The sequence below is a fragment of the Scophthalmus maximus genome, chromosome 20, assembly GCF_022379125.1.
Source record: "Scophthalmus maximus strain ysfricsl-2021 chromosome 20, ASM2237912v1, whole genome shotgun sequence".
In the NCBI taxonomy this organism is placed as follows: Eukaryota; Metazoa; Chordata; class Actinopteri; order Pleuronectiformes; family Scophthalmidae; genus Scophthalmus; species Scophthalmus maximus.
The window spans coordinates 6,879,582-6,906,300 of NC_061534.1; the positions used below are offsets into that span (position 1 = coordinate 6,879,582).

General features: G+C 45.3%; 1 protein-coding gene across 1 annotated transcript in view; it reads left to right on the forward strand.

Annotated features, from left to right (window-relative positions):
* bcr (BCR activator of RhoGEF and GTPase) overlaps positions 1–26,719 on the forward strand; it is a 72,015-nt gene that overhangs the window by 16,487 nt on the left and 28,809 nt on the right. The window contains exon 2 of the mRNA XM_035607335.2: positions 22,144–22,328. Within this exon, the coding sequence (XP_035463228.2) occupies positions 22,144–22,328 (185 nt within the window). The remainder of the gene's footprint in view (positions 1–22,143; positions 22,329–26,719) is intronic.

Below are 26,719 nucleotides of genomic sequence, written 5' to 3' on the forward strand. Positions count from 1 at the left end.
CTTACTTCGATGTCCAGGACACGCACAGTGTGGCCTCTTGTCCTCTTGTCCCAGAGATCCGAATGAGTCACGGTGAAAAGGAAAGCCTTGGTGTCCTTAGCTGCTGTAATATGATGATGCTCTAATGTGTCGCCGGAGGGATTTAAATCAAATCCGTCAGATTTGATTGGATTGCTCAAAATAGGGCTCCGGAGCTGCAGTGAGACACAGAGCTGTGGGTGACACTCACGCCTCCCCCAACCCAACACGAGGGAAAAAATGTATAAATTAGACGTCGGACACATTCTTCGGAAACATAAACAAAGATTTTGCCAACTGGCGTCCAAACACACACCTCCTACTGTGACACGGCACTGTCAGCCACCGCGACCAAGAAAAATACTCCGAAAGGAAAATTTGGCAATGCATTTTAATTTTATTTATAAAAGAGGAGAAAGTGCGCGCGTGTCTGAAGCTCTCGACTGGACACACAGACGCACACGCGCTGGGGACAACTGCGATGCATCTGACTTGGACATGTGAAGAGCAAGTGGCAGAACAGCCTGGCTCCGTCCTGGCTCAAGATTACAACTAAAGTGGCGTGCTTCCAGAAAACACTGCGGGAGAATTACACCCCTTCGCTGTCAGCCCGAGTGGTGATCATAGTTACTAAATCTCCGCGGCCCGCGACTGTGCCTGTGTGTGTTACAAAGGCTGCGAGATGATTTGTGGGAGAAGTCTTCACAGCGCGTCGGAGAAATGCAACTGCGATGTAAAAATAATGGCCTGAGTAGAATGGTTGCAGTGAAGATGTTTCATGTCATGATAATGTACTGTCCTTTTGTTGGCTGAAACGCAAAGGACAATTTAAATAGCCCTGGCACTCGTAATAGACAATTACATGTGGACATTTTGGCCCCTTCTCTCTCTGCCTCCTACCTGGAAGCTGCCCTGTGTTTATTCTTCATATTCCTCTCCGTCACTGTGCTTTAAAATTCATGTCCCAGTTGAGGCTCTTACGTAAGTGAATTAGCTGGCAATGTAGCGTTTCATTTTTCATGTGCCGAGTTGGGGATCACAGACTAGCTGGCTTATGTCTTTGCTCTCCAGCCGAGCAGAAAGGTTTAAACATGAAGTCAAAACGCAGCGGATGCTGCAGTGAATCTGCAAACCTGTCTCACTTTCTTCACATGGTTTTTGCCTCTTGCGCTCTCTTGACGCCAAGTTTTCCTTCTCTCATAATCCTCCATACTACTAAGCCTCCAGTCTATATGGTAAAGATCTATGCAGCTTTTAGAGAAGAGGAATATTGTCATCCCATCATTTAACCAGGCTAATTTATGTGTTAATGCACTCATAAGACATGAAAGGAGACGTTGGCGGTATTACTGGTGGACTGAAGGACAAGACACCTAAAGTAGCACTTCTCATAAATCCATTAGAGTCAATTTCAGAGCTTCAGAGGTTAAAGTAAATGTATACTAGTGGTCACATCCAGGTTAAAGTGTTATCCTACTCAGGTGGATAGATGGGTATTGACGGTGGGCCACTTTCTGTTGCCATTTCTGTTCCAAGGCCAGACCTACGGGGAAAAGAGAGCTATCTGCCAGTAAAAATCCATTAACTCTCGTTCCCTGCGCAAAACAAAAGAAGTGCCGTGTCACTGCTTCGACTTATTTTTAACTCGCTTAAGATGTGGAAGCAGGACACAATCAGAGTGGATGTGATGGTGCGAAAAAGATTTGTAAAACACGACAGGAACAAACTGACTCGGAAAGAAACCTGTACCGTGTTTGCAGGGAAAAAATAAAATAAAATCTTTGGCTGTAATTCTAAATCTGCATCAACAGCAAATGACAACCAAACACATTGGGATTATACTTTCACACTGTAACTTCATGCAGCGTAACTTCTTCACTGAGGTGTTAGAACAATGGCAGGTGATGTAACTTACGACGTTTTTTTAGAGCTTTAATGTTGAAAACAACTGCTGCGACAACACTATGACAGTGACATTGAAGTTGATGTGTTAACTTTTGTTCAAACTGAGGGACGAGTATTTTAAAATTCCACTTCATTTGTCAGGCTTTATGAGTCTGGTGCTGCTTGCTGCGCAAAGTTTGGGGAATAAGACCCAGACTGAAAAACACCACATGGCTACTTTGCCACAATCTTATTTTTTCTGAGTCTTGTGAAGTTTTCAATTTGTTTAATGAGTGCACCACAGACATTCATGTTAATGTAAGTTTTTAAAGTGAAAAGCAGGATTGGTGAATTAACGTCATGTTAGTGTGACATCATCCCGAGGGTTTCATGACTCCCGTGGAGGTAACGTCTTCTGTCTTTTGAATTGAGCCAACGACACTGGTGTCTGGCCAATGTTTGCGGATTAATGTGGATTTTTTTATACGGGTGTTTATTTGTGGTCGAGGCTGGACGGCAGCAGAGATGCTGCTGCTGACGCATTGCAGTCAGACGAAGGCAGTGCTGCTATATTTGACACCGATGTCACAGTCGCTCCGTTTGTCCGCGCGAAGCTGATTCATGGATCTTGGGCGGAACTTGTGACTGATGGGACAACAGGGGCGGGGACGTCACATATTAATATATGTGCACGTGCATGACCTCATTTGTGTTCACTTGAATGAGAACAAGTCTATTTCCAATATGGCAGCATCATTTCGAGGCGCGGAACATCAGCTGACAAAAGAGGAAAAGAGGGCATAACAGATTTTTAAATAAACCGACTCATCGCAGATGAGTGATGAATAAATGGCCATAACAGGCTCGCAGCCATATGAGCGACCGCCACAGGAGCAAGTGCTGTGAAATATTTTTCAGAATGGGGAACAATTTATGCAGAGTTCATTTTGCTCAGGAGGCAGAGCTTTTTTTTAAAGCATATTTAAGACATGTGCCCGAAGGAAACACGCCTGGGTCCCATGTGGTTGTGAAGGAAACAATCTGGATAATGCAGGTTCTCATTTGGATCTTCTCGGTCACATCTGTTGGAGTGCAGCGGTGGCCCTTTTTCATATTACTCTTGATCCTTGGTTGCACTCATGACATACCTCCTTTGAAATGCTGATGGATGGGCTTTTCCAGGAGTGCGGGTGTAAGAGAGCTTTATTGCCCCCGTCTGAGAGAAAGAAATTGCCGTTGCATCTCTAGCGCCTTTAGTTCGCAGTAAACGATTTTTTGACCAATTTTCCACTCAGCAACAATTTTTTTTGGTCCGCCGACAAAACCCCCAGATCGGCAATCGTTTGGAGAGACTCGCGACTAGATTTCCAGCAGACTGAATATCTAGACGAAATCGGCGACAACTGCAGCAAATGAGAAAGTTGAGAAAACAGAACGACATGGGTTTCTCCAGGTGAAAGATCGAGCAGTGTGGGACCCTCTGTCATCAGTCCGCAGATGGACTGATGGGCAAGTGGAAAACTTTGTGAAGTCGTGAAACTTGGCATTAGCAGTTACCAAGTCAACAAGAGGCAATGACACTAATGTCAAAAGTAAAAGTCGTAAAATAAGGAGGCACCAGGTATATGCAATGTTAATATCACACATATTGCAGACATATGCATGTGTAAATTGTAAATATGACGTGAACATCATTTATCTGAGATTCTTATGTTAAGTTCAAAGAAATAGTAGTTATTATCAAGACTGAGCCGTTGGACACTGCTTCATTCCCTTCATTCCCAGCTTTTTTCAGTGGTCTGGGCCCGAGTGCACACGTGTGGTAAAAAGAGAATTTGTGGACCGCAGGCAGGTTGTCAGGCCCGACCCGAAATCGCCGCGAGACCTGGTGTGGCACGTTATTGATGACTTCAATTAAGGGCTGAATCACCCCGAGAAGGCGCTCGCACTCACACCCCCTGCTTACCTGTTCATTAGTTCTCCACGCCAGCTTTTTCTCACGGGTGATATCTGCCCTCAGGCTCCGCTCAGGTTGCACAGATGAATGTAAAAGGTTGCTGAGGAGGCAGAAAGTGAACCGGAGTGGATCTGGCTGAAAGGACTGTGAGAAGAAATGCTGCTCACAAGGGTTGTCTCTTCTCTCTTGGTTTGTAATAAGTTTGTACTCTGTGCGTTGCACGGTTGTTGGTTTTTTTGGTGACATCTTATCGATGCAACGATTAAATCGGTCCATGATTGACACATTGCCGGATTAGTAAGTTGATCGTCAGTTGCAGCTGTGGAGCGTTTACGGCGACGGATGCTGCAATGATTTGGCGAGCGCGAAGAGGTTGAAGGGGCACAGCCGACACAGATTCGGAGATACAGCGAGAGGTGAAGAAGAACTGAGGCACATGCTGCGTTCCCACGCCCCTCCCTATCTCTGCCGACACACACGCACACACACACACACACACACAAACAAACACACACACACACACACACACACACACACACACACACACACACACACACACACACACACACACACACACACACACACACACACATCTCCTCTTTCTCTTCTCTCTCTCTCTCTCTCTCTCTCTCTCTCTCTCTCTCTCTTACACACACACACATCTCCTCTTCTCTCTCTTCTCTCTCTCTCTCTCTCTCTCTTACACACACACACACACACACCTACAAGCTCACACAGTTATGGGTGACTTGCTGATCATTTCCATGTGCGGTTGCAGTGTCACTGGTCTACTCACGGTGAAAAAGTGGGTCACTCGAGGGTCTTGTCCCATTTTTTTTGGGGGGGGGGGGCTATTATTTGTTCTCACTCGAGTGTGGCGAGGCCCCGCCGTCCTTTGTCTCTCGTCTCAATGGATAATGGTTTCTCTCTCTCTCTCTGCCCTCTGCCCCTCTCTTTCTCTGTCTCTCTCTCTCTCTCGCTCTGTGTCCGCCCTTGACCACTGGTTGACTCAGTATTACCTCAGGCTCATTGCCAGGGGCTCACGACTCCGTGCCGAGAGGTTACTTACTTTGGCTTGCGCAGCTGAAGAGGGTGTGAGACGTTGGCGCGCTGACAATGTCACGTCAGCATGTGTGTGAGAGAGAGTTTTTCAAGGTTGTGAGGCATATAATGTTCAGTTACCCTGTTAGAGAGGTGTTTATTCAATTGTGAAGTTGGGGAAACACCTCTCAGTGTCATGTAATTCAGTACAAGACCACCTTAAACTAGGATCTAAGTCATAAACATGAATAAGCGGCAACTGAGTGTTATATAGTGCGAACATTAAATAAAGTCAGCCATTGAACTTCTTTTTCCTTTTTGATTATTCAGGAAAATGTTGGTGATACTTTATTTTTTATTTTTGCTGAAGTAAAACTTTCAATGCTGGACTTATGCAAGTAAATGAGAAATACTTCTTTAACTTCAAGAAACTGAGGCCTGTGTAGAGAACTGGTCGGATGAAAGCTGTCACGGCTTAATGACATGTTATATTTACATCCGTCGCCCCCCTTTTCTTTTCTTCCTGCTCCGTAGTGGTGGAGTAGTGGAAATGGTTGTGCTCGGCCGCTCCGCGTAGCGCTCCGAGACAGAAGTGTTACTCACAGAACCACAAGTATAAATATACTCCATGTCCTTACACTTCTGTCGCTAATTTGGGTTAACTGTTTCCATACAGACTGTGCTCCTATATGCATCCCTCACACAGACTGTCTGACATGTCTAATGACACACACACACACACATGTACACCACTTTCTGCGTGCAAGATGTGGGTCGGACACCCCCTCTCGCACACTGGCGTGAGTGTGTGTGTGTGTGTGTGTGTGTGTGTGTGTGTGTGTGTGTTTTAAGAGACACTTGGCCTGTGTGTCCCCCAGTGATATCTCCACAGTAGCACCATGTTATCTGTGTCTGCTTATTGTCAGCGAGTCGGGTCTCCTGTGGTGCTATAATAAGGTCGAATTAGGGGGCGTTTGTGGTTTTGGGTTCACAGACCTGCGCTCTGGATGAACACTTGCCTTCAAGCTCGACACGGAACCCTTTTGAGGTTTTTTGGGGCTTTCAATCATGAAATATTCATGTAGAGGAGAGACACGGAGTCTGTCTGCCTTTGTGCCCACTCTGCCTCTATGTCTGTCTGTTCTCCGACATATTCATTGTCCGGTTGAGACCACCGCAGTCAGTTTGTTTCAGCGACCTGGTGTCTGCTGATGAAGGTGTGTCTGCAGTCTTCGGGCTCTTTGTTAAATACATCTACTAATTTGACACAGTGCACTATGAGTAAAAAGCCCATTAGACCCTTGATCCGACAAGAATGTTTTATTGCAGACTGCTACAGCTACTAGAATCATCATTGTGGTGTGATCGTATTCTTAAAAGGGGATTAATCGAACATTATGAAGTGCCATAAAGTGATATTGTGATCTATGTTGTGTATCGCGATACATCCTAGAATATTTTTATGTTATTTATAGGCCATATTGCCAGGCCCTCCCTGGTGGTTTACTGTAGATTATTCACACACAAGTTCAAAAGTGGTAACCCTGCATTGTGGCGAGGATTTGAGGGAAGACAAGACTTGCAATAAATAACGTGAGAAATCTTTAGACAGTGTGTAATAACTGAGGAAAAAACCCCACCCGATACTAAACTTGATCCTAAAATCAAATCCAGACAAAGACAGAACTTTGACGAGAGCTTTCATGAGACATGGAAATAATCATACACACTTACACATTTCAACACCCAGAGAGCAGACATTGTCAAATCAAATGTGTTTTTTTTTTCCCTGGTTGATGGACTTGTGTTTCTTCTTTGCCTGCGCGCACGCGCGTGTTTGTAATTTAAACACAAACAATATGTCTTATGACTCATTGTATCTGTCTGATGAGGGTTTGCTCCAGCTGAGGGTAAAAACATGGTGTAGCCGGCTACAGATGGAAGCGACTGCTTATGACGTGGATATTTTTAAAGGGAGAACTCCAGGTTCTTTTTGTTCCTTTTTATTTGTGCCAGCTTGACAATTACAGTGGAACTACACAACAGTGCATGTGGGGCATGCAGGAGGCGGTTGCTTGGGAGGTAGAGTGGGCCGTCCACCAATCGGAAGCGCTGTCGTCTTTCCGCACGTTGGTTTTTAAATTCCGAGCTCGCCGACTCTCTTTTAAGACTTGAGGGGCCAAAATGTCAAAGTTGAGCTTGAGTCCAAACAAATGAGCAGCTTCTGCAACAAAGCCAGTAATTGTGCTCCTTTTCTCTTTGAAGCTAGTATATGAATAGTGAAATGTGAATAAGACAAAGTACATTTTGGATGAATCTGACTCTAATATTATTATTCTACCCTCATGCAGTGAGATGATGCCAAAAATACTCAAATGGTGTTGTGCCCTCTTCTCTCCTCTACTGCACTGTTGCCAAAAAACGCCCTGTAATAAGGGACAGGAAAGCAATAGCTAAAAAAAAATGTCACACCATGTTATTACCTCACCAGTGGACCTTTAAAAAACCCAAAACAGTTCCTAAACTGTACACGACTCCCAGTACATCACCGCCCAACCATCCAGCCATTTGTTCATCTGCCCAGCGATCCGCTGCTCAAACGTAAACGAGTGATTTTCCCCTCGGTGTCCTCTCGCTCCAGTGCCGCTGACAACAACACGAGGCCGCGCTCGAGTCCAGCTCCTCTCTAATTAACAGCTGGCTAGGCTAATCATAACGATGTGACGCTGTGCTTGGGTTGCATAATCGCTTTTCCATAATCATCATCATCATCATTGACTGTCTCTGCTGCATATTCAGGCACACAAACACCCAGCAGACACGCTGCACTGACGGAAAACTCTTCACTTGGAATAGGTGAAGTTTCCCCTCGTTTGCCTGTCATTTCTTCTGTACACAGGATGAGATGGACGAGGGGCCATCAGAAGTTTTAGTTGAAAATGAAGTGTTTACCCACTTGCGAGATTAAAAAGCTCCAAAATAAATTGAAACGCCACGTTAATATCGTCATTGTCATCAAAAATCTGATTGCATTTACATACAGAGCCAGGTATTAACCTGTGATCTGTATGTGGAGGAGAAGAAACCCACGACCAAGTGTGAGGTGTTATTTCACACAACATCCGTTGCGTTGCACCTCCGCCAGTGATCTCGCACGCAGCATGGACGGGATCTCGGCCCGTTTCAACCAGAATAAAGTCGAATGACTGGAGTGTGAGTGAGAAATGATGTGTTAGTTGCTGCATCACACCTCTGCACACTGAGGTCAAGTACCAGATACATTTGTAAGTACACCTTGCTAAAAATTTAAGTCTGTCAACAGCCGTGCAATAGATCCCGCCTTCATGAATGTTAAATTTTACATTGCAGTTTCGCAGCCTTGGGTTTTGAGAGAGGAACTGTTTGATTTCAAGGGCAGCAGGGCGATTGGGGGCTTTTAGTTAAGAAGCAACCTCTTCAGTTTGCATGAGAGCACATTCACATCACATATTACAAATAATAAACACACGCACACGCGCACGTGGGGTGGTGAGGCAGACTTGATTCATCGTCTGAAGCCTCACAGGGATGATGAGAAAACCGACTCCTTTGTTCTTCCGCTGTTCGTCTCCGTCTGCCTGCTTTTTTGGGGTCATGTGGAGTTTAATGTCTCTGTATGTCTGTGTGTGGATGAGGAAGTTGGCATTTGAAATTGTTCTTAGGCTGCGACAAAACATCTGGCGTGTGTGTGTGTGTGTGTGTGTGTGTGTGTGCGTGTGCGTGTGCGTGCGTGCGTGCGTGCGTGCGTGCGTGCGTGCGTGCGCCTCAGGTTTGATTGATGACATCCATGTGTCCTCGTGGTGCATATGAAGTCATGTGTGTGTGTGTGTGTGTGTGTGTGTGTGTGTGTGTGTGTGTGTGTGTGTGTGTGTGTGTGTGTGTGTGTGTGTGTGTGTGTGTGTGTGTGTGTGTGTGTGTGTGTGTGTGTGTGTGTGTGTGTGTGTGTGTGTGTCCCTCCCTTGCCCTGACCTTGGTATGTAATAAGCATGTGGGCTCTTTGCACATCTGTCTGGTGGGCAAGAAAGCGTGCAGCGCTGCTGTGCACCATTTCCACCACCAGCTGTCCCACCCCCACTTGCTCTGCCCTCCCAGTCACTTTATACACACATACATAGACGTGTGTGTGTGTACACACACACACATCAGAGGAGGTTGTTTCAGAGACAGTATGAGGACTCGACACGCACATGTTGTCAGAGACATGCTGTGCTTTCATCATGTTACCCATCACTGACAGTATGTACAGTATATAAATATGCTATTTAAGTAATATAGTATTTGTGTGTATATATATACATATCGTTGCAATCTATATTTTTGGAAGATTGAAGTCTCAAAGATACCCTACACCCCTTGAAATTAGAATTACAATTCTCATGCTACAATTACCTTTTTATTATTGCTAAAACTGTAGGAACTATGAAAGGAATTCATTGATCATCGTAACTGCTTCTCCCTTATCTAAGATTCGTCCAAAAGTCTGACCTCTGACAGTCTCATAAGACATAAATATTAAGTATATAATGGTATTATATCATGCTTTCGTGCTAGACAAATGCTGTACCCTGCATGTACCCTGCCAAGAATTGTGATAGAGTTGTACCTTTCCCGCAGATTATCATACAGTAAGCGCTTGTTATTGCATTATTTGACTCAGAGCGTTTTGGTACAGCCGAGCGAAACCAATATTAGCTTCCTGATTAGGAATAGAAGCTTTAAAAGTGCCTACATGCTCCGCTGCGCCCTCATAATGCACTGCACGCTTAAGTGACATCCGTGGGCGCACGCGGCTCGGCAACCTGTGGTGCCCCTGCTCTCTCCGCTGCTCGTATGGCGTCTCGCGTTACATAAGCAGGCTTACATTACCCTATAGCAGGGCTGTGTAACTGGCACCTCAATAGCAGTCATCACCCCAGAGAGATGAAAGGAGAGCAGAGGCACGGGAGAGTAATGAAATGATTAGCAGAAAGATACAGAGAGATGTGATTGAAAAAGGTAGATGAGAGAAAACGGAGTGAAGAAGATCAGAGGTCGAAGGTGAAGATCCAGGGATGGAACGCGGCCTCCGTCCTCCTGAGTATGATGGTTTTTGTTTTTTGGGTTTTTTTTTACAGTTTGGAGTGACAGTCAGCTGCCCTTGTGGCCATGACTGTGTTTTTTTTCAGTGACAGCTTGTAGCCTTGTTCTGGCTCAGCGAAAAGGTCCGCTCTCGAATCTCTCAATTACCATCCAGCAGAGAGAGAGAGACACACACAGAAAAAAGGCATTAATCCTCCAATCTGTGTCTCGCATGCACACCAGGCCCGCCGGAGCGTTTCCTTTCTGAACACATTCTTTTAACCCAAATTGAATACATCATTCCTCCCTCGAGGCGCCGGAGAAGAAAGACCCTAATTCACACTGCCTCCCTCACTGTCTCTCTCTCAGTAGTTAATGCTTCTGAGAAGCTCCTATCTCGTCTCATCTGTCTTCTCGCTGTTTTTCTCTCGCTAACTTTCCGTCAAACCCTGTTCCTTTTTTCACGAGGGCAGGCTTGCAGTGATTTCTGTGGAGTGTATTTTGGTGGAAAGACTTGTCACATTGTCTTTTCAGAGGAATATTTTAGAATATATAGAGGAGTTATTCAGCCCCGAGCAGCGTCTGCAGGTCCTTGTCTCGGATGCATGTGGCCCCCAACTATGTACAGCAATCGGATAATAAGATGAGGTGCCTTGTAGGTCACCTGAGCTGAAACTCAGGACAAAAAAAGGTCCAGAAAGGACTTGATGCAACTCATTAAGCTTATTACTGTGAGAGCAACGTAGTAAACTAGGACACTGGCATATAAACGTTTCTATCAACACCTCTCTTGTGTCCTCTGCACGGTGTTGGACCAAAAAAAGTTGAGTCTCTCTCCAGTGGGACCTATGCCCTTGCATGTTTCACAGTGTCTGTTTTGTTCCTCTGGAGCATTTGATGGATAAACGGTGAAATCCAGTGATGTAACTGATGTAATTCCCGTCGTGCCTATTTTTCCCCTTGATCTGAACATGTGGTTCGACCAAGTTGAATGCGGATAGAGCAATTCGCCTCTACCTCAAACATTCATACCAATTCATTTTGTGTTTGCACCGATCTCTCGATTGAATTACGTGGATGGACGGATAGTTGATGGTTGGATGGAGACTGATGCTCTTGCGAGGTGAGCATTTGCGAGTGTGCACTTTTTGTATTCATGCATTTATTACATAACACACTTAACCATTCCAGCACGGGGTTACAGAGGATTTACTTAAAGTCACACTGCATATATATGCATGTGCTATGTATGAACACATTCCCCTTTGCGACTTTGTGTTCATGTGTGAGTCGTGTCCTTGAGACAGAGGTCATGGGGGACATGGAGCCTGCGTGCGTTTCCAGGGGGAAGCAGATAAAGAGCGCGCGCACACACACACACACACACACACAGGTCCACACCCGGAGTTTTCTGTGTGTCCCTGCGAGGTCCTGTTGCCAAGGTGACCAGGCCTGGGCTGAACGCATCCAGTAAAATACCTGGGAGGATTTAAGGGTGGAAGCGAGGGGTGGGGAAAGAGGTTGCTTGATTCAAACACCCCTGTTTATCATTTCACATCGCAGCTGTATAGAGACTACAAAATACCATGAGGATCCTGCAGAATCCAAAAAAAATCGATTGATCCTGAATAAGACCTGAACTTGTATAGACTGTTTTTCCTGGTTGACACAGCTGCAGGAAGACAGGGATAGAGATACAGCAGCGCATCAGGAGGGTCAGTGGGGAGATCGAGCATTCGGATCCTTCATGGAGGAGAATCAAATAACAATTGGGCTCCACATGACTTCAGTCCCAGAGGAGAATGTGGTGAGCTGAGCCCATAACCTTCAAGAGTCAGCAGCATCCAGACAGCCAGAGGAATAGAGATAATTGAAATGACTGTCTGTGTAGGCACTGCTTCTTTTTTTTTTTTATCTGCCTAATTATTCCGTGTCCTCATTCTATGATGTGTGTTCACGTGAAAGAAAGAAAAAGACTGAGAGTCCTTAAAAGTGTGCATAATTTCTATGATCTCATGAGTGTGTATTTGATCAGGCATTGTGTGTGTGTGTGTGTGTGGGGGGGGGGCATAGATGGTGCAAGTGTTTGTGAGAGTAGGTTTTGGAGTCATTATGGGAATATGTGAGTGCCGGGGTTCAGGTAATTGATGCCGGGACGCTCGAAACTGGCAGACAGTCAGACTGGCCCAGTGCCAGTGTAAAGATGGGGGAGGAGGAGAAGATTAGAGAAGAACAGATACAGGCCACAGAAATTCCATGGCAACCAGATTGGGAGCGAAATGCATTATAAGGACTTAAAAATGACAGCTTACCTTATGGTGGAATGCCGTCTCGCATATTTTTTTCCCGTCTTGTTCTCTGTTTTGAATGAGGCTCATTGTTGGGTCAAGACCTGATCAGGTGGATGTCAAGAAACGAATGATAATGCAGGCAGATGCAGGTAACATCCACGAATTCTGCCCATGAGGCAAATATCAGTCTAAATTTGAATGACAAAAAAAACAAACATTCATAAGATATTCGCATGGGATGCTTAATACCTACCGGTTATATATATATATTTTTAAGTAGCATGAATAAAAGCCTCTTCTGTATCTTGACAGGTTACCTAATCAGAAATGAAATGCTCTTCCTGTTGGCTGCGGTAGCCCAGGCAACAGTTCCCCTGGAGACGGGGCTTTGGCAAATCTCTACGGTCCGTTTAGCAGAGTTCCTAATGCGCGTGTCGCCTGAACAGCTACGGCATAAAGCAGCAGTTTATTGCCCCGAGCGGCGACGAGGCTGCGGCTTGTGTTTGACCAGAGATTAGGCAGGTTCTGGCCCTTTGTGCTCGCTCTGCTGTTTGTCGATGATAAGCTCTGCTTGCGGGCCGCGGAGTCTGAGCCGCGAGCTGTGCGATAGGGTAAAGGTAGAGTGAGTGTGGCCTTTTTGGTTTGTTTTCAGGTTTCATACTTCAACCATATATATATATATTATTAAGCGAGGATGTTCCCAGGTTTATGTTACATTCATTTGTTTGTACAGGGAAATTTAGAAATAACCTTATCCGACCTTTCACCCAATGAAAATCGAATATACCATCAAATAAGGCTACAGTTCCAGCTTCCTGGTATCCTATTGATTAATATGTGGAAACTTTCCCACCTCATATTTTGTTACATTCTGTAGTTTGGCACGAAATACATCGATAAAACGTGTTTATATGGTGAAATTAGTACGATCTTGCAGCGCAGGGACCATCCAAATGACTAATGACGTGACAACATGACATGTTAGAACATAATAATGATTGAATGTCCTGTATCAAATATAAAAATGTCACAAGAATATACTGTCTGTATGGAGCTAATTGTCTTTTTATTGCGGAGGCTGATGTTCGGTTGTTTGGCTGAGAGGCCTGACAGAGGTTCCGGTTCCTCGGAGACGAGCTCGGCAGCGACAACAGCAGCGGGGGGGGGGGGCAACATAACCTGCGTTACAGGAATCTGGGGATTGTGTGGGGCGTGATGTAATGTGCCTCGGAGATGAAATAATGCCCCGAACTCACATTTGCTGAATGTCAGCCTGCTGGGTGAAGGACACGAGATGATTGGCGAACATATGAGCCATTTGCACTTTTACTTCATTTCTGCTTTGCCAAGTTTTCTAAGGCCCGGCCCACGGTAGCGCTCGCTGCTCACATGGGCGCTCCTTTTAGAAAACCACCAAGTTTCCTACGCTGCATGTAACCACTGTACCTCGGCCTCCAGCTGGTGTAGTGTGTTTAGAATTAAAGAGAACTTTTCATAAAAGCTGCCTATTAGAAACGGAGTGACTGTCTTGTAATTTGGCGTAATTTGGAGGAAAACAAATAATCCCCAAAGACTTTGGGCTTTTCAGAGCTATAACAGAGAGATTTACTTGTGTATTTGATTTTGATCTAATGACTGACACGTATCATTTTGCAACCGATGACTGGGTCAAGTCAGTTTTGTTAAGCCACTTTGGTCCACTTCATGATTTCAAGACGTGATAATATTTTTAAGCAGAGCTATGTGTTTTCAATATCTGATAAGGGGCCTGTGTGCATGGTCGTAGCTGGTGGTTTTTATTGATCAAAGTAGCGATACTGTTTGGTAATTGGATTTCAGCTCCCCTGCTCCAGGCAGACTTACATGGATACACAAACGCACTCACACACACAGTCACACACACGGTAACAAAACCCATGTGACCTTTGTCCCCCAGTCCTCCAATGCGTTAACCTCTAGCCTCCGACCTTTGCTCTCCTTGGGCGGGGCGGGGGGGGGGGGGGGGGGGGGGGGGGGGGGGGGGGGGCGTGGTCTGCCTCCAGCCTCTAGCCTCCAGCAACAGACGCATGAAGACACTTAACACCTGTGATTGTGTGAAAGCATTTTTTTTTTTACTGTACAGTATGTTGATGTTGTCATTTTATTAGCCCTGCTAATAAAGGCTCTGGGGATGGCAATGTTGATCTTTCGATCTGTTCGTCATAGGCTCAAATATCTCATCTATTGGAAACTATTGGATGGATCGCCATGAAATTTGGCTCATGTATTCAGTCGCCCAATACCTGCGCTTTTCCATGCCTCAGCCGTTACTTACTGTTTCTTAACAAATGCTAGCATCCTGACACATGAATCGTCAACACGACAGTTTCACCTATTTTAAGCTTCTTCTGCAAAGATGATCATGACCTCTTCACCCTGTGTGACATCTTTTGTCATGGTGATCTGTTCCTGTGTCTACTAAGTCAGTTGAAACTGTTCCAGTCAAACCGGTTTTAAGATACTCTCGTTCAACACGTGGCTCAAAAAGATAGTTTCGGTCATTCTACCTACATTGGTGTCATTTAAAAACCCACACATTACTTGTTGATGGGCGACGCTGAGTGTTTTTTTGCGGATGGCCGTGGAGATTTAAGTGCCAGGAGCTTGGGTCTGGATGGATTAACGAGGCCGCTCGGAAACGCACGCAGTGGTTTTGCGGGTGCTCAAGATGCATTAAAGGTGTCAGAGGGCCCCGGGGGGGTCTTCTCCCAAGATCTACCGTTGTGGTGCGATCGTTGGCCGGGCCCCCGCAAAGGCCCAACTTGGAACGGAGAATAAGAGGACAGCTGGCATGCAACAAAGGAGAAAAAAAAATGCTGAGGAGAGATTATAATCTAGAAGATAAGCGAGCAAGAGAAAGAAAGGCGAAGGAAAGTTATTCATTGTGTTATTATTGTGATTACTTTCATTAGATGCAGAGAGCAAGACAATCGATACTTAAGTCCCATCATCGCTCCTCCACGCTGCAATCCCCACAGCCTCGTCATTTGCCGACTTTTAACAAGCCTAAAAGCCGAGCGTCTTCTACTTTTCATCGTCCATTACCATCTTTGCCTGTAGAAAAACCACAGTCTAATGAGTGTCGGGCCATGTTCCAGAGCGGGGCTGGTAATTTAGCATGCTGTATTATTAATCAGAGTCTCTGTGTGATTTTTGCAGCAATTTGAACGCTTATTTCCCCCATAATGCTTCGGGGGGCCCGGAGTAATGAGTCCTCCTTCCTAATGACTTTAGCAGTTGACGGAGAAGACACGACAGGCGCTTACGGAATCAAAGGTTTTGTCTGCAAGGATGAGGACAGATCGGCGCGTGTGTGTGTGTGACGAGTATGTGGCCACATACTCAACACACACTCTTGTGTGATCAAAGAAAGTGGCGGCAGGAAGGAGACGGAGAGAGAATACGGGAGATGTAGACTGAAATAGGCAGAGAAGCGGTGGGTGCAGAGGGAGAAGCTGTCATAACACACGAGATCCAACATACGGTTCTTCGTCATCCCGTCTGACAGACTTAGTGACTCTCCGAATGATGGGTTGTGAAATCATCTTTGCATCCATGACTTTATTTTTTCCCCCTGTAATTATGTTTACGCCCGCGTTCGAGTCAGTTCTCTCTGTATACATCTGCTACCTGCCTGTCGGCTTTTGTCATTCTCTCCGTCTCGTTTCATCGGTTTTTCCCTTCTGTTTTTTTACCAGATCATCTTCCTGTTGTTTTCCTCGTCTCATCTGTTCACGACTGTGACGCAGTAAAACTCCTGGACTCGTACAACAAAGAAGTCAATCATCTTAAGTGTCCAATAATTGATCAGTCAGTCAACACAAAATTGATTGATAAAAATCTTTGTTGGATTAATCGTTCAGGGAAATCCCAGTTTTTTTTTGGGTTGTTTTTTTGTGTGAAAAAGGCCTAGTGTTAGAATTTGCTGCTTTTTCTCATTCATGTGTTACATAATTGCAAAGCGAACGTCTTTGTGTTTTTGGACTGTTAGTGGAACAAAAACCAGCAATTTGAAAATGTCACTTTGGGTTATGAAGATAACGCAACATGATTGACATGTTGTTTGGCAATAATGTCGCATCAGTATCCTCGACACATCCGAGTGAAGTAACAATAAGCATTTTTATTTTTTTTTAACAAAGCACAAACTCTTAAACAAAACACTGAAGCCCTACAGTGTTGCAAGAAAATCCACATGCTCTGGAATACAGCACCGAAGACATTCATTTGATATCTCACTAAGAAGTACAGTATATGATGCAGGCAGCCGCCGGCAGTGCTGCTGCTCAAACCAACTCATCAATGCAAGCAGCCTTGGCTGTCACATCAGATATTGCTTATTTTTTCCCCCCCCTGGTTGAGATTTACGACATGGAGACACATAGACAAACAGTTTGCATCTGCTCCCGTGGGCAGCTGTAGAAAAACTCTCAAAACCATGTGAACGTTTCAGCGCAAGAAAAACAGCTTTTATCACAAATGTAAGCGTTATGAGGTAAACGAAGCAGCGCCGCAGGTACACACATGTACAAACGTCCTTGTTCCGCCGATCGGCTTCCTCTGACGGTGTGATTTCAGGCCACGCTTCTTCCTGTGTCGCTGCGTTCTGTCTCTCATCCGTCCATCCTCAAACAAAGGGATGATAAAATCACTGCAGGGGGCGCTGTTTTTTTTATTGTTGTTTTTTTTTTTTTAAAGGAGAAGTATCTCCACCTTGGCAATCATCCCAGCTTCATAACTGAAACCGGCTGCTGCTGCTGCTGCTGCTGCTGCTGCTGCTGGGTCGATTCCACAGAGATTATCAATGCTGAGGCAAAGAGATTACCTCCAGGAAACAAATTGGTTTATTATGATTTCTCAGCTCGTATGTTAATAATGCCGGGAAGCGGGAGCAGGGAGTTTACCGGCAGATGGACATCAGGCGGGCTGGGATTGACGGTTTGATTGGTGAAATTGTATTTCGTGATTTAAAAAAAAAAAAGGAGACCATGAAAGTTAAATCAAAAGTCCAGGGACGTACAGTATTGCCTCTGCGAGAGGTAGTGATTATGTTGGCCATATACAAATGCAGATTGTTCATTGAAATCCAAGGCAGCGTGTATGTGACGAATACCCTCAGCATTCACTTTTACCTTTTGAGCCATTTTGCCTCCCAATCTAGCGACACCGAACGGTTTTTCTATGAGGGACGCAAAGTGGCCACTGTGATCTCTAAAGTGCCTCCGCGGTCGTGTCTTCTGAGAAGGTGAAACGAGCCTCCGCTCTCGGATTTTAAATGGCAGATATGGAGAAGGAGTTTAAGAATAGAACCCGCCCACGCACTATGTGGCACCGCATCTGCCCCCTAATGACGAGGCCGCGACATTTATCAAATTAACTTGCTGTCAAGTGCCCGTGCAGTCGCGGCAGGGTGATGGGAGCGACGCCATGTTCAAGTTCATTTGAAGGCACGTCTGTCCCCCCCAGCGATACAGTAGCCGAGACTTCACTTTAATATCCACGGCTTTCCACTTTCACTCGCCGACCAGCTCCTCCCCCTCCTCTGTGCTAAATTGTCTCTAAATTGGATATTTTGGAGGATGGGGGAACTCGCTTTCTCTTCTTCTCCTCGCAGCGACTCTCACCCCATGTGCCGTTTCCCTCGCGGTTTAACAGTAACACAAATAAATATGACACCATTTTATTTTTTTTAAGGCCTGTGATGAAAATTGAGGCAGCGGGGCGCATCTTCTTTATCTCCACTGGCCTCCTCAGTATGATTAGCTCCTCTCAAATCCACAGTAGTGCCCTACTAACACACTGTATGTGAGTCAGATTTATGGGGGGGGGGGGGCATTAAAACACGCCATTTTCAATCTCTGATTACTTCTCTCCTCTGTCGAGAAATAGCCAGAAACGGGTCTCTGTTGAAGCGTTACATTGCGACCCTCTGGGGCCGGGTGGGGCTTTAAGGTAAGCGTGTGAATGCATTTGTAATTGTATGTGTGTGTCAGTGAGGGAGAAAGCTAGAGGTGGGGTTATATTGGCAGTGTTAGGATGACAGGCCTCCACCAAGAGTCCAATAAAGGCGTCAGCAGCCGGGGCAGATTAATGGCGGCCATGCTGAGTGGAAAGCATGATGGGGGGATGGCGGAGCGGCTCATACTATCGAGGATATCTTGTGCCTCCTCTGAGAGTCGCTCCCTCTCTCCCTCTCTCTCTCTCTCTCTCTCTCTCTCTCTCTCTCTCTCTCTCTCTCTCTCTCTCTCTAATTTCATGGTTCTCATCCCGTCGCAGTGTCTCCATCTTCTCTCTCTCTTGATTGTTATTTTTAATTTATTTTTCCTATCGTAGCCATTTTTCAGAATTGTTTCCGTCTTAACAATGTACGTTTGTTTTTTTGGGTTATAATTTTTTGGGGGGGTTTCACCCCTCCATTCCTCCGGCACCACACAAAGCGTTACAGGGCTTTAGGAAACAATCATTTCCTTTGTCTGTTTTCCACAGTGCTCTTTGTCCCAATTAAACTCAGACAAGCAATGCTGAGTATGTTGAATAGCCTCTTAAAAATGACTTCTCAGTCTCACTCACAGTGGGTCACAATTGCTACAGAAAAAACATTCACCAGTTGTGGTTTTTAGAGTCGTAGTAGGCAGATTGTGGGCAGAGGCAGGATATCTGTTGGGCTACGCTAAGCACACATTTGCTTTGGTCCAGCTTGTGTGGAAGTATTCGGGTGCTATCAATCGTCTCGTCTGAGTTATCGGCAAGAAACGAAAGAGAATTTGGCTCAAGCGAGCAGCTCCCGTGTTCAGCATTTGAAACCTCTGTATTCGGTTATGCAGGACGTCCCATCAACAGGTCACGGTGTCGCATGTCACCCTGATACACCCCTGCCCGGCCCGTGATATTGTTTTGGAAAAAGACCCAGGTGTCGCCATGGCAGCAGCGGAGCACCCAGCTTCTCCCCGGAGCTTTCCACCTGCAGTGGGAAAAAAAGGACCCGTTCCCCTCCCAAACACTGTTTTACAGGAATGTCCGTGTGTGTGTGTATTTGCTCCGCTCGCTACGCAAATGTGTAAGTTAGGAAGATGAAGACGCTGATCTATGAGCAGCATGAGGATGAGGAGGCCACAAATCAGCAGAGACACGTGAAAGAAAGAATGTGAGCGACAGAGAGAGAGAGACAGAGGCGTTAGACGTTAGAAGCCATGTCTGAGCCGAGATGAGGTCAGATGCGGTCAAACTGGAGCCTAGTGTTTGACGACCACAGGCTATAGTGACCCATTAACAAACCCGTGACGCTCAGTCCCTCCCCCCATTGGAAACTGCTGGTCATGTAAACACTCATGCTCTATTTTTGCCCCAAATACATTAAGCAATAAGATGGTTCGGAGATGTACATGAACACTATATGTTGGAAAGCTCATAATTAGCAGGTCTCAACAGTTATGATGCATTAGTAAAAATAATGTGTTTATAAAGGAGAATGTGTTTTGTTTGGAAGAAGCAGATGAACTGGAGCAATTTGGCTTCTGGCTTTTGTATGTTTTTGTACCATATAGACATCCCTTCCCCAGAAGAGTCTGCATTCAGTTAGTCAGAGCTGCGGTGATTCATTTGGCATTTCGTGTAGCCTCAGTTTTATGTTCAGTTTATCATTATTATTCATGAATGTGGTCTTAGGTCTGTAACTGTGCCCTGTTTCAACCAAGAGGTGGTTACGTACTAAAAAATTGTTGTTTGGATGCCCAATATTTTTGGCCTGTGGGCTGTGTGTGGGTACTAGAAGCATCTCACACACACACACACACACACACGCACACACACACACACACACACACACACACACGCTTACAGTCCTTCAGTGTTTTTCTAGTGACAGCTTATTTCCAAAGCAGGGTGGCAGAAAGATTAAAGCCTGTCCTGCAGCAACTTTTGAGTTCTTGGAGGAGCCCTCTTTTTTTAATATAATATCAGCTTCAGATGTTATAGATATTTTGAGGAAAATGAAAACAAAAAGAAAAGCATGCCTGGATGGTACCCACTCATTTCCCACCCAGACATCAGATGTGACAAAAACGTGTTTTTCTGTTTGTAAGCATGTTGTAACAAGCTATAAAAAGGTTATAAGGCTAAAGTAAAGGCTGAAGGAGAGGATCGAGCAAAGTGCAACACTAGAAAGTAATAAGCAAGTGTCTGTGACCATACTTAAACATACAAATAACAGCATATGTGCAGCAGTTGCACAATAACGGCAGCAGCGCCTGCTAAGAATAAAAATGAATGAAGAATGTGTAGTAGTAGTGCACCACTCAGTTTGGTTTGCTGCTGCAGGGTTTGGCATTGAGGGGAGAGATTGTTTGCACACAAACACACTCACACACTCGCGGTGCCCATGTTGGTCTTTTCCGGGCAGGGCGCCAACGGTCGAAGCGAGGCACCGTGGGGCCAGCAGCCGCCCACTGGCAGCGGCGAGTACACGGAGCAAGCGGTGGGTGGGCTGAAGGTCAGACGGGCCCCCGGACACACTGGCATTGTTCTTTCTATCTTTTTCTGTCTTTTTTGTTTTTCCCCCCTCTCACCCTGTGAATTTAGGAGCATATGTCCGAGAATGTGACCAAGTATTTATGAAAGTAGAGATCGCAGGGAATCATAAGTACTGGGGTACGTGTCAGCTGGATGTGTTTTAAAGCTACAGAAGGGCTTATAATTGGTGGGAACTATAACAGCTTTCTGGACTGCGAGTGTGTGTGTGTGTGTGTGTGTGTGTGTGTGTGTGTGTGTGTGTGTGTGTGTGTGTGTGTGTGTGTGTGTGTGTGTGTGTGTGTGTGTGTGTGTGTGTGTGTGTGTGTGTGTGTGTGTGTGTGTGTGTGTGTGTGTGTGTGTGTGTGTGTGTGTGTGTGCGTGCGCTTGTGCGTGCGTGCGTGTGTGTGTGTGTTTGTGTGTTTTTGGCATGTTATTAGTCTGAGTCAGCACAGAGGAGGCCCCGGTCCCCGGCCAGCTCTCTGAGAAGTGTGGCTCTGTTGAATGTCCAAGTGGGAGGAGGAGATGAGCAAAAGGTCTTCTGTCATAGTCAGACATGCTTGATGTCTTCCCCTCAGCTGTTACACACGAGATTCCCCGAACCGCTGACTGTACTCTCTGCCCCGGGTGTTTTAATGGAAGCCTCGACTTGAACCCCTGAACTATAATGCGTAAGCGTGACATCGTAAAACAAGTCATTTGTTGTCATGTGGCACTTTGTTTGGCGACGTCCAGCCCGCTTGTACTGTACTTTTGTGTCTTGTTCAGGCCTTATAATCACAGGCATAACCACCGTGTGACAGCAGAGTTGTTTTCCCACAGAGGGAGCGATCGCGCGCCCGTTTTGCAGAAGCAGGTCAGAGGGCGGTTGCTGGAAATTTCCCTGGAGGTGCCGCACTCTGTGTTGCAATTATTCGAACCTTGACCCACTTTGTAGTCAGCCTTTTCAAGGGCTTCCTTTCAGAGCTTTGTTGGGTTTAAAAAAATTAAAATTATGAATGCATGAACAAAGATGCAGGGGGAAACTCATTTTGTGTGCCCCAGTTTTACAGAGCTGCATTAATTAGTGAAAATTTATTCTGCAATACGGTATTTGTGAGCGTGTGGCGCACTTTGATCCTGCCCAGCCTGCAGTCAGTGTGACATCAGGTTAAATAAATGGGTTTTGTCAAAAATATGATATTATGTTTAGCATCACCATGTGTGTGTGCGTAAAAACATCCCTCCACCGCAGACTCACTAGGAACCAATAAAAAGTTGAAAGAAATGTAAAAGACACTAACTGAAGATTTGGTTCTCTCCCCTTCGCAGATGGTCATTTCACCGGGACCCCTCCCACGTACGGTTACGACGCGGACCGCGCGGAGGAGCAGCGGCGGCACCACGACATCCTGCCGTACATCGACGACTCGCCGTCGTCCTCGCCGCACCTCAGCTCCAAGAGCCGCAGCAGTCGGGACACCCTCTCCTCGGGGTCGTTGGAGTCCTCCAAATCGGTCTGTATGCCATGCCGCCATCAGCTGGTGTAAATATAGGAAAGCCATGTCAAAGTCATGTTTACATTATGGAATCCCCAACAATTCTTCCCGTCGGCGATGCAGCGGCTCAGCTACTGAAATTGACTAAAGCCAAAGCTTTGAACGAGCTAATGACTTAGAAATATAATATAATATAATACAAAATTCTTCGACTGGTATCACTATCGAGTGGCTAATGCTTTGACCTCTATACAGTCCAGGAAGTATGCTAATCTATTCTTACGGCAATCCGGCACCGTCAAAAGCTGTCAATTGTTGAGAAATCAAATCTGCCATCAAAGAGGATTGATAAAGCGCAATATCTACTGCCTCATAACCCCAGAGCCAGTCATCCGGTGAAGAACCCCCCCCACCCCCCTTAAGAGTCTGGCTTTTTCTCATCCAGGGTATTAGGCAGAATTACCTATCACCTCCATCACCCAGCCGCCCGCCCCCCGTCAGTGCCTTCATCCTCTTACCCTCCCTGCGTCGCTCGCTCTTGTCTCCGGAGAGAAAACCAGTGATCTATGACGTCTGGTGCTCTTACAGGGTTCGACGTCGGGAGGATACACACACGCTCGTCTGCACACAAACACACACACACACAACCCCCAAGATGAAAATGAACATAGATGCTGCAGCCAGCATCTATTTTACGCTACATATAGATATTATTCTATTTATCAATGTATGGGTTTTTTCTTTTTATTATATACTGCATGTTTTTCTCTTTAATTAAAACTTTTCCCACATGTCTTCATCATTCACACCTTTTGCACCAAAGAAATTTGTAGGTTGCTAATGAACATGTTCCAGCCATATGTTTTATTAGAACAGAGGCAGTGTCATGGGACAGTGTAATAAGTTAATAGTGATTCTCTCCACTTTGCCCTTGGTGGAAGTAATCGCATCAGTGGTCATGAAGCAGGGTCCGTTACTCGCCCCCCCTCGGTCTTGTGCTCACCGTCTGAGCAGGCAGGCGAGCGCCCGCAGATCTGATTGATGGCTCGCATCTGCCAATAAAAAACGATGAATCACTCGACTGCACCCAGACCTTTGACCTGTGTGCTCGGAACTCTCGCCGATTTAAATTCGTTCGCACGCACGCACGCATATCTGCACATGTCCGCCTTTGAGTTTGCACAAGCCAGTTTTTCTTCTCTTAATGTACACACACTGATGTGCACACTTGTCCTTTTTTTTCTCAGAGCAGAATGATAAATTTGTGTTGGAAGAGATTTGCTGAGTAAACTTGTGTTCAGAGGCAGAAACCTTGAGCAAACCTGATGCACTACGTGCGTGTGTGTGTGTGTGTGTGTGTGTGTGTGTGTGTGTGTGTGTGTGCGTGTGCGTGTGCGTGCGTGTCAGATGGTCAGTTAAATATATTTAACATCCATGCAGCAATGAATTCATCTGCAAATCCTCCAAGTAGCCAGAAAGGCTTTCAATTACTGCCAAGAAAATAGAGTTACCGTCGTCGTCCTTGGTTTGCCCTTGGACAGCCCCCCTTCTTCCAAACAGCATCCCAGTCTGCTTCTCTAATTTATGAGTCAGAGCCCAGACAGGCTCTGATTGGTTCAGCGGAACTGTTGACTCTGTGATGTCACTGTGATGAGTCATCATCATCACCATCTGAGTGGATCCTCCTGTCCTCTGATAATCGGACTCTACCCTGCTCTGGCGTGAGGAACCAGGCCAGAGCAAGGACCATATCAGTGACCCTGCTCTGGCACAGCACGTGCTGTGCTTTTTTTTTTTTTTTTCAAAAAAATCTTTCTAACACACTGACCACATTTTTCACAGACACTTATCTTACCGTACAGTATGAAGCCCTACAGTACCTGTAGACCAATCCAGGTCAGCCAGAGACCACTCCTCGCCAAGAAGAAGAAGAAGAGGAGATAGATGAGAAAACCATGAAACCAAGCAAAAAGGTTCATGTCCAGATTTAAATCATGGATATTGCAGTTTATGGTCAGGGCCTTACACCCTTTTGCCAGCAGTGTAGCTTTAAATTCCCACTGTAGAATAAAACAGCTACATCCATCTCATTTTCTTCGCCCCCTCACCATATGTGACATTGCAGCTTGAGGCCAACAGCACAGGGAGAGGTAATTTCTTTTCTACTAAGTCAGCAAGAAACCGTCTTAATGACCAACAACATCCCTGGATTAGGAGGCTCTGTAAAATGAACATCGTCCTTGTTAAAATCTATCACATCTGTAATGAACCTTCATTGCTTTGCGCAGCGTGCTTCCCTCGTAATTAAAACAGTGGCATGATGCAGCATCGCAAGCATCCTATCTGGAGTACCCCCAGCAGACACGGCTCCTGTCGACGTGCAACGTCACATCAGACTGAAGAGCAGCTAGAACACCCAGAAGAAATTGTGCATTCACGTTCTTTTCAGATTTCCCGGGTTGCGAAGTCGTTATGAGAGTCCTAATGTGGAAAAAAACACTAAACAAAATATGTTCAGAGCATTCAAACAACTTCTCGACACGCAAAGAAAAAGGATTTTTTTTTAACGAATCTAGGTCACTCTACAACTTAATACCTGATTGCAAACTAAATGTTTGCAAGGAATTGATTTGCAATTAATATTTTTGCATTAATCAAAAGTTTTTTTACCCTCAAGCAAACGCTCTCTTTCTTCTGCCATGTTTCTGTGCATGACGTTAGCAACTCATGTACCAAAATTTCTGCAGACTTACCAAGTTGTTGTTCTGATTTTATACGCCGCTCATGTGAATTTCCCTTCAGCAACAATTTTTTACCGATTATTCTGAGACCACATGAATGCACTTAAAGCATTTAAAAAAGAAAACCCTGGCTTTGTCTGAGACGACTCCATCACATACAGCAGCAGACGTGTGGAATAAGGAGGCAATCTCATTAGGGCATTTTAGAGAGCGAGGGGTGGCAGAACAGGATGCGAAACAGATTGGAATAGGAAAAAATGAAAATGGAAAAGGGTTAATAAAGTGTGTTGGAACTGGGCGTGCATTTGATGCTCATTCCTATCCTCCTCTGCAACCCGAGTGTTTATGTGAGCGAGGAGAGAGACAGACAGTGATGGAGAATAATGTTATTACAGTTGCTGCTGTGCAGGTTGTATCTCAGCCTCCTGAGTTACATCGGCAGGTTTGTCCAATGAACACTGTTTGTATTGATCCCCGTGTTTCCTCCTGCAAGCATTATCCGTGCATAAACAAATAAGAAACAAATTGCACATTTTCTAAATTATGTTACGTAGAGCGTCCGCTGAGGGGCTTTTGTGTAAGATGAAAGGGTTTTAAATGTTGGTTCACTTGTGAAATATCGGAGACACGCGAACCTAAATATATCTCAAACAGGGAAAATGTGTTTTATTTTTACTTTTTTGACGATCCCCCCCCCAAAAAAAGGCAGACAGACAGACAACGCTTCAGTCTGAACCCGGAGATGGGCTCATTAGTTGCCACGGCAATGAATAAAAGATGATATGTCTGGAGATGTGGGCACTTCCTAGGGGAGTCGTCTGGGGTCTGAAAGGATGAGTACACACTTTATGGCTCCCGTCTCCCCTCATCAAGTTCAGTAACGTGTGGCTGGATGTTAAAGTTTCTCTTCAAACGGCCCCTTGCATCTCTCATCTTTCATCAGATAGCACATCCTGTGAGGGTCCCAGACACATAGCTCATGCCGATACTTGTAGCTCAGGGTTTGTCATTCATTTTTCATTCATTTACAAACATTCAGGGGGGCTCCGTCGCTGCCCGAGGCTTTCCCCTTTCAAGTCGGTGCAGACGGAACAGATTCAAAGCCACCACAGTTCGACATAATACATCTGAGAGCCTATCGTAAATCATTGATTTATGACTTATTTACTTCAAGTTACCCTATTATTTGCGCTCTTAATTTGCAAAGGGGAATCTTTTTTGCCTTCGGTTTGTCTTAGAGCCTGTATATAATTAGCAACTAAAGCTTTTTTGTGTGTAAACTGATGTTATGTACAGCGTGGACCCTGAGACAGCTCTGTGTGATGCATAATACATGTGTCAGAATCAACCCCTTTATCCTTCACTTGGGGAAAAAAGACAGAGAGAGGAAGACTACGCATATAGTTTATGATTTACAGTAAACAGTAGAAGCATGAACTAACTACTACTAAGACAAAGTGAAGATGAGTGAAGATGAAGAGGAGGAGAATCAGCATATACTCTTATTTACTATCCCATTCCACTTTTTTCTGATTTTTTCCAATTTATCAAATCATTTAATTCAAAGTCTTTGATTCTGTGTCCCTTTTGGCTGCGATGTGTGAGACATCTTTTAATCCTGATCACATCTTTGCCTGGTCAGAGCGGCACAGAGCCGCTGTCGTAAAG